The sequence below is a fragment of the Triticum dicoccoides genome, chromosome 3B, assembly GCF_002162155.2.
Source record: "Triticum dicoccoides isolate Atlit2015 ecotype Zavitan chromosome 3B, WEW_v2.0, whole genome shotgun sequence".
NCBI classification, from domain to species: Eukaryota; Viridiplantae; Streptophyta; class Magnoliopsida; order Poales; family Poaceae; genus Triticum; species Triticum dicoccoides.
Window position 1 is genome coordinate 76,622,619 of NC_041385.1, and position 8,144 is coordinate 76,630,762.

An 8,144-nucleotide genomic window follows, 5' to 3' on the forward strand; every position below is an offset into this window, starting at 1 on the left:
TGCATATGCATCGGACTCGGATGACGATGGTCCCGATGAAGAAGTTGATGAGGAGGGGTTCACGCCGAAGGAGGCCGAAGCATTCAAGAAGGTATTCGGGCGGGATCACAAGACACCATTGTTCAAGGATCTTAGTCTCGCGGATGAAGCCGTTGTGGATGGTGGCAAATGCATATCTCTTGGAGCTAGGCCAAGTTCTCACCGTGATTTGGAAGACGGCAAGAACGGGATATATCCCGGTTGTGAGTTTCAATCCTTCTTGGAATTGAAGATGTGGCTCGACAACTACTCGGTTACACATTATCGTCCACATAAAGTGGCCAACTCGGATGTTAATGTGCGTTACACGGTCAAATGTGAAGTGCCAACATGTCCATGGATTGTGCGTGCAAGGCCATGGAAAGGAGGTCCCACTTGGCGCATAGTGAGTTGTCTACCAACTCACATGTGCCGGCACAAGAATGCGGATGGCAAGCTTGTGCACCAACAACACAGACAACTCACGTCCGAGTTCATTGCTTACAGGCTGTCTAACCAAATATCCACACTTCCAATAATGAGCATCAAGAGTGTCATTGACCTTGTGAAAGCCATCTTTCATTACAAGGTGAAGTACGGCAAGGCATGGAAGGCGAAGCAAGCCGCATTCAAGATGTTGTATGGCAATTGGGAGGAAGCATACAACCGACTCCCTAGGTTGTTGTTAGCTATGGCCGCCACAAACCCAGGCATGGTTCACGTGGTTGAGCCTCATGGGCACCAAACTTTGATTCATAACGGGAGGACCGTCCGAGTATTTGGCCATGCATTTTGGGCCTTTGAGCAATGCGTGAGGGCTTTTGAGCATTGTCGGCCCGTCATCGCCATTGATGGCACGTTCTTGACCGGACAATACAAGGGGCACTTTATTGGTTGCAATAGCAAGTGATGCCAATAACCGGGTGTTGCCTTTGGCTTTCGCTTTGGTTGAGGTGGAGAACAATGATAACTGGGAGTGGTTCTTGCGTCAACTGAGAACAAGGGTATTACCGGCTGAAAGGGAAATTTGTGTCATATCGGATCGCCATGCTGGAATTCTAAATGCGGTGGTGATTGACATTCCCGGACATAGAAAGTTGCATCATCGATGGTGCATGAGGCACTTTTGTGCAAACTTCTATAGGGCATGTGGTATCAAGGAGTTGGCCGATGATCTTCAGGATTGTTATCAAAGAGAACTAATAACTTGAACATCACATCATTTAAGACAATTCAAGTTTGCTTCAAGTTTGCAAACACAAATATCATAACATAACCTCACAAGTTAATCAACCTCACAAGTTCACAAGTTCATCATATAACATAACCTCACAAGTTCATCAACCTAACACAAAGCACTAATGCCTTCCACGCGTGTTCCTGGTGCCACGCCTGCAGGTAATCTTCTTCTTTTTAGGAGCACGAGGCTCCTCTTCGTGCACTTCCTCCTCCGCCTGCGGCTCCGCCTCCGCCTCCTCCTGCGGCTCCGCCTCCGCCTCCTCCTCCGCCTCATCATCCAATGTAGCCATCCGCGAGGTCCCTACGACCACCTTTGGGTTGCCTCTGTTGTCATAGTCATTGGGCGTGTACCGGCGTCTGGGCTGCCTAGGCTTGAACACATATGCGGACCGAGCTTGAGCGTCCGTCAAAGTCATGTCATCATCAAGCTCATCGCCCTATCACACAACGAAACAATATGGTGAAGGCCGATGTCGTAATCAAGTGAGAATCACATCTAAATGATTAGTCATACCTCTTGGGTGATCCCACCCTCATCATCCACATAAGCATATGAGGAGCTCACATCGTCCCCCTCATGGTGAGGTGCGGGGTCTGATGGTGTACCAGACCTAAAGGCAGATGGTTCATCATATTCAGGATCACGGCAACCGAGAAGGTTCGATAACCGCCTTAACTTCTTGGCCTGACGCTGTAACATGAACGTGTGTAAGATATCAAACTTCGCAACATAGACTGGCTCTCATAGTGAATGCGATATGTACCTTGAGGAATGCTCGTAGTGAACCATCATCATTGCCAGTTCCAACCGGTGTCTTCTCCAGAATAGACTGGCTCTCATCAGCTGCTTTCTTGATCTCGGTGCGCTGCGGATGAGAAAAAATGAATGCGTTAGCCATTCAAACATGTGTAATATGGTCAACAGGAAAGTAAAGAGGGGAACACTTTACCACATAGTTAATCACCGGAACAGCAGGCACTCCTTGCCCTAGCCTGACATCTCTGTTGTACTTCCCCTTTGCTAGATCCTCAAAGTTTACGGGTTCTTCAAGAATATCCTCATTATATGCCGGCGGGCATATCTCAACTCGAGTAGTTCCAATAAACCATCGTACGTAGTTATCAAAAGCAAGTGAGTTGTGCTCACGAAGTGGGGCGCGTGCAGTGCTACGAGCTTGCTCCACACAAAGCTGGAAGCGGGTAACATACGCAGAATGATGCTTGGCCCAGTCCTTTATCTTCCGTTGCCTTCTCCTGTCCAACCTGCGTGGTATAAAACCAAACATTAGCACAATCAAAAGGAGTCCCGATGATTAGACAATACGCACACATGCTCTCTTACCTATGAAGTGCTTTATCCGTGTCCACCCAATCCGGCGGGTGAGGCTGGAAAAGACCAAACTGACGATACACGCGATGCGGCAAATGAAACTCAACCGCCCAGTTGCATATCAATGGGCACCGCATAAGCCAGAGATCCTTATCCCGCAAGCACATCGGGTTGAGGCGGAACTCCGCGGTGTACCCAAGCTCTCACCCGCGCCATATGGCTGCCATTCCACCTATGAAACAGGGCAACAATGCAAATTTGATAACTATTTTTCAAGCAAGCATGAGAAAGGACTAAAGTAGTGACCTCCTTACCTGCTCAGGCGTAATCGTGTCCAACTCGGCAATGTACTTTTGGTACATGAGATTGACATCGTTCGTCATCTCGGAAACGATATCCCACTTGTAAGCCCACATGGGGCGCCGTAATTCGTCATGTTCATCTGCATACCAAGGATCAAACCTGACGCTCTTCGGGCGTCCAACAGGCAGACGCTCCCAGCTCCATACAGAAAGTAGAAGCAGATTACCACCAATGCCTGCACTAGGTGTGATCCTGCAACACGCATCATCCAGCTACATATGAAAGAAAAACAATGTTAACTTGACAGCAAGCTTGCATTGCTAATGAATAAATGAGTTGATCACAAAACAGACCAACTACCTGTCGGTACAAGTAGGCAAGAGTCGCTGAACCCCAGCTCCATTTGCTATCGAAGACGGTCAACGCCTTCAGCCACATCCATGGAGCGTTCTTGCCAGTGGAGTCAGGAAACAAAGTCCTCGACACAATGTACCACATATACACACGAGCATGTGTCTGGATCACATCATCAGTTGCATCCGGAGGGCACGTCGCAAAGTTATTTTGAATCCACGTGAAAGCAGCTCCAGCTGCCTTTCTTTCCCTCTTCTTCTTCTCTTCTCCCTCCTCTACATCATCCTCAGCCTCGGTAGGAGCCATACCGATAAGGGCAATCATCTGCTCGCGCCACCCATCAGAATCGGTGCTCATACATAGAGGCCTCCCGTCGATAGCAAGACCGGTGATCAACGAGACATCCTCGAGCGTCACGGTCATCTCCCCGGTCCGAAGATGGAAACTGTGGGTCTCTGGCCTCCACCGATCAACAAGAGCGGACACTAGTGGAGCGTTCAGATTCGGCGTGGACCGACTGACCAACAGAATCCACGGGAGTAGTCCTGCCTGCTTGATGTACGGTGTGTACCGCTCATCGTAAGGCATGGCAGGACCAGAGACCCCGTGATACCGAATCTTCAGAGGTTCAAGCTTCTGCAAAAAACAAGTAATGACAAATCTTAGGGCATGTAAATTTCAACTAAAGGCAAATTTGCAAAAGATTTAGAGTACTCATTATTACCTTATCCTTCTCGCGCATCATGTAGGACCGGTGTTGCACGTCGTAGACATCGTCCAGAAGCCAAACCATCCTTACAATTTCAAACAATAAACATACATGAGTTCATCTCAAATATCGGAAAACACTCAACATCTAATATATATCTAAAAAAACTCAACATCTCACATATAGCTACAAAACTCAACATCTCATAATTATCTACAAAACTAGGCATCTCATATATATCTAAAAAAATAAACAATCTAGGTTTAACTAACAAGAATCATATACTACCGGATATGACTACACATCCTCCATCACAACACCGAAAGAGTTTCCACCTAACGAATGAACACCGGATATGAACACCGGATATGACTACACATCCTCCATCACAACAAGAATCATATACTACCGGATATGACTACCAATTCTTTTGGTTGCAATGAATGTGTGCTCATTCTGAAACACCGAAAGCCTGCCTTGACCACATTTGAACAATAGCATTACTGCCTTGTCGGCTGCATACTTGTAAAACTAAATAAAATTTTGATAGTTGTTTTCAAAGTACTTGCCATTGATGAGAAAAGGATTCCACATTTGAAGGTCAGACCAGGAAATGGCTCCTGAGATGGATGACTTATCATCTCCAATTGCAATATTACATCAAAAAACTTAATCTGGAACACCGAACGATTTTACGAAGGAAAAGAAAGGGAACGGAGGAGTTTACGTACTAGGAAGGATTGGAGATCGAATCCAAGCCTCAAAACTTCAAATCTGAGAGGGGGTGTGGGGGGGATCCGAAGGGGGCGCCGCCGCCGCCGCTCTCTGTGACAACAGAGCAACTGGAAGAACTGCCTGGGAGGGTCTGGCCCGATGCGGGCTAAGTCAACGTGCAGCGCCTAAGACACGGGCGCTACAATATACACAGTGCGGCGCCTAAGTCTTAGGCGCTGCAGTGCTGTCTGTGGGGCCGCAACTGGACCAGGGCTGCCACGCTGGCAGGATGTGCAACGCCTAAGTGATGGGCGCTGCACAGTAGGGTGCGGCGCCCAGCTGTCGGGCGCCACACGAAAGGGTCAGCAGAGTGAAATTTTTTTGAAAGCAGGTTAGTTTGTGAATTGATTTAGGCCTCAGGTCAAATATGTGAAATTTGCCATGCAAACCACATTCGCTATCTAGTATCTGGCCGCATAAATCTGCTCCAAGATATATATGTGACACAAGTTAATTAGGTTCGGTCTGTGACTCTGTGTAGAGGCTCTGTCTGGCCCACATGGCGTGACGACCGATGCCATCAGGAAGGCGTTCATGGCCATGGAGGAAGGATTCAGTGCGCTTGTGTCGAGCCTATGGGAAACCAAGCCGAGCCTTGCCACCATCGGGACAAGCTGTCTCGTCGGTGTCGTGCGTCAGGGGACTCTTTTTGTCGCCAACCTTGGGGACTCCCGGGCTGTTCTCGGCAAGGTTGGCCACAACGGGCGGATTATCGCTGAGCAGCTGTCCACTGACCACAATGTTTGTTACGAGGAGGTCAGGAAAGAGGTCATGGCTCAGCACCCTGATGATCCGCAGATTGTAGTGCTTATGCATGGTGTCTGGAGAGTGAAGCGCATGATCCAGGTGGTTCTTATTCTAACGTTTGATTCTGTGTCACAGGACTTGCATGCCATATATAGATTCAGTGCTTACGAAGTGGATGATGCAGGTGTCGAGATCAATAGGCGACGCATACTTGAAACACCAGCAGTTTAACAGGGAACCACTCCCTGCGAGGTTCAGACTTCCTGAACCATTCAGCCGACCACTATTGAGTGCCAGCCCATCTATCACCCCACGCAGTCTTCAGCCAAGTGACCGTTTCATCATATTTGCCTCCGATGGTCTATGGGAACACTTGAGTAATGAGGAAGCTGCCGAGATGGTTCACAAACATGAGCGTACTGTAAGCCTCCATGATTGTCTATTTCCTCTCATTCAGCTTGTCTATGTAATGCTTTTTGGCCTTCACCTGTTGCCTAAGATGATCTGAATCCAACCAATTTGTGAGATCTCTATGTTCAAAACATTAACCACCAATTGCATACATTAAATCTTTGTGCCTTTAAACCTCTTTCTGCAAACTTTTTCACATGGTTACATTAGGGAATTTGATGTATTACGAAATTGGCTTTGCATTAAGGAAACTAGCTAGGACTGCCTGGGTCTGGGGAGCTGTTGTTGTTAACTCTATTCCTAACTTCATCCCGGCCTTGAAAACAGTTGTCTACTGATACAAAATGTGTACTGGGATATTGTAGGTACATACAAGTAATGAAATCTTGCTATCACGGGGTTTGTACTAGTATTTTTTGAAGTTCCAGGGATTCATTTGTGTTCTGATGCTCTTGATTTATATATTATTTCTGCATACATATGCTATGGGTGCAGTTGCCAAGTAAGATAAACTGATATGGTTAACAACTTGAGATGTTAGTTTTACCAAACTATGGCCCGTAATGTCCACCATAATTCCATTCAATTGGTATAGCTGCAACAGGGTAGGTTTGGTTTTACCTCGTTGTTGCGTAAACAATTATATCTATTTGAATATGTGTCAAAACGCCTTTATAATTTATTTATTTTTCTACAGAAAATTTACTTTAGACAATGTAAATATTTTCATCTTTATGAAAAGACATTGCACCTACCGAGTTGCTTTTTTTTTTGGCTTACCTTTTCTGTTTATTCAGGGAATTGCAAGAAGGTTGGTAGAAGCAGCTATGCGTGAAGCGGCACGGAAAAGGGAGATGCGTTACACAGACCTCAAGAGGATTGAAAAAGGGCTTCGCGTGCATTTCCACGATGATATTACGGTCATTGTCTTATTTATAGATCATAAAGACCACGCGCAAGGACATCGGGCAGTTTCCATTAGAAGTACCTGACAAGAATAATCACAACTTTGATGCTCTCTTTGTTTTAGCGGGGAACCAACTTAGGTACTACCTCCGTCTCGGTGAATAAGTTATTCACGTAATTCTAGATCGGCGATTTAACTATCTAAATATATATTATATGTGACAAATATATATATATTTAAAAACTACATCCGTGTAGAAATCTAGTGATATACTTTTCATGACATATAACACATATTTAATTCCTTAAATCGATGACCTAGAACTGCGTGAATGACTTATTCACCTAGACAAAGGTAGTACTCACTGGCTTCCTCTTTTTAGTGCGGTCATTGCCAGTCTTAATTGAGAAAGATATTGCTATTCGGTAGAAGGCCATTTTATTTAGACTAAAATGCCCTTGAGCCCTTTTTCCAATACAGTAGAAGAGTCATGGGTATCATGCTGGGGTTGCCAGCTTCATGAACACCAGAAAAAGAGCCATAGGCGGCTAACAAAACCACTCCCCTAAAAAGCAAACAGAACAACACTACAGGGTCACATAAGGTTTTCAACAGAGCAACTCAGGCTGTCCAAGCTCTAGAAAGTTGGCGCAAGCATTCTTCATCAGCAACAGTCTTGAATGGCACGATCAGATATCTCCTGCGCTCAAAGATCATACCATATGTAATGTCAGTAGAACGTGGTAGCATCTTGGGCGCAAAGATCAGGTTGTTACGTGCAGTGTTCATGCTGCATTGCCATATCTTGTCCAAGACAAGATGTCCTGTGCATGGATCTCGGGCTCATGAGACCACGCCATACCGGATAAAGTTCATCAGCAGGACCATATGCCTTCACAAAATCCCTGGCAGGGAGGCGATCATGAAGTGCCTGTCAATCAAAAACTTTTTGTTGGAAATGTGAGCAATTTATCAAATAATTTTGCTAACGGAAATACTAGATAAAGCATGACTAAAATAGCAAATATAAAGCAAGTCATGCAATCTGACAGAGAGAAGGTAAACATTGTCTGCATATATGAACTTGAGCTAAACACATCTAGAACAGACACTAGATGAAGTTGCTTATACGACATAGAACCTAACATACGTAGGGCAGAAACTAGAGCCAAGAACTGTAGCAGGACTTCTAACAGAACGGAGAAGAACACGTACGGCACAGCAGCAGCAGAAGCGCTAGACTTGGGGTCGGTGTCCTCGCCTGCCATGTCGTTGAGGAGATCGTGGACGTCGGGGAAGAAGTCGTCGTCGGGGAAGTAGTCGTCGGCGACCGGATCGTCCGTGATGAAGCA

The 8,144-nt window shown here is 46.0% G+C and overlaps 1 protein-coding gene across 1 annotated transcript in view; it reads left to right on the forward strand.

Moving 5' to 3' along the window:
• LOC119280841 (probable protein phosphatase 2C 36) overlaps positions 1–6,877 on the forward strand; it is a 9,118-nt gene extending 2,241 nt beyond the window's left edge. The window contains exons 3-5 of the mRNA XM_037561547.1: positions 5,209–5,573; positions 5,659–5,895; positions 6,683–6,877. Coding sequence (XP_037417444.1) covers positions 5,209–5,573; positions 5,659–5,895; positions 6,683–6,877 — 797 coding nt within the window. The remainder of the gene's footprint in view (positions 1–5,208; positions 5,574–5,658; positions 5,896–6,682) is intronic.
• Positions 6,878–8,144: the final 1,267 nt, after the last annotated feature.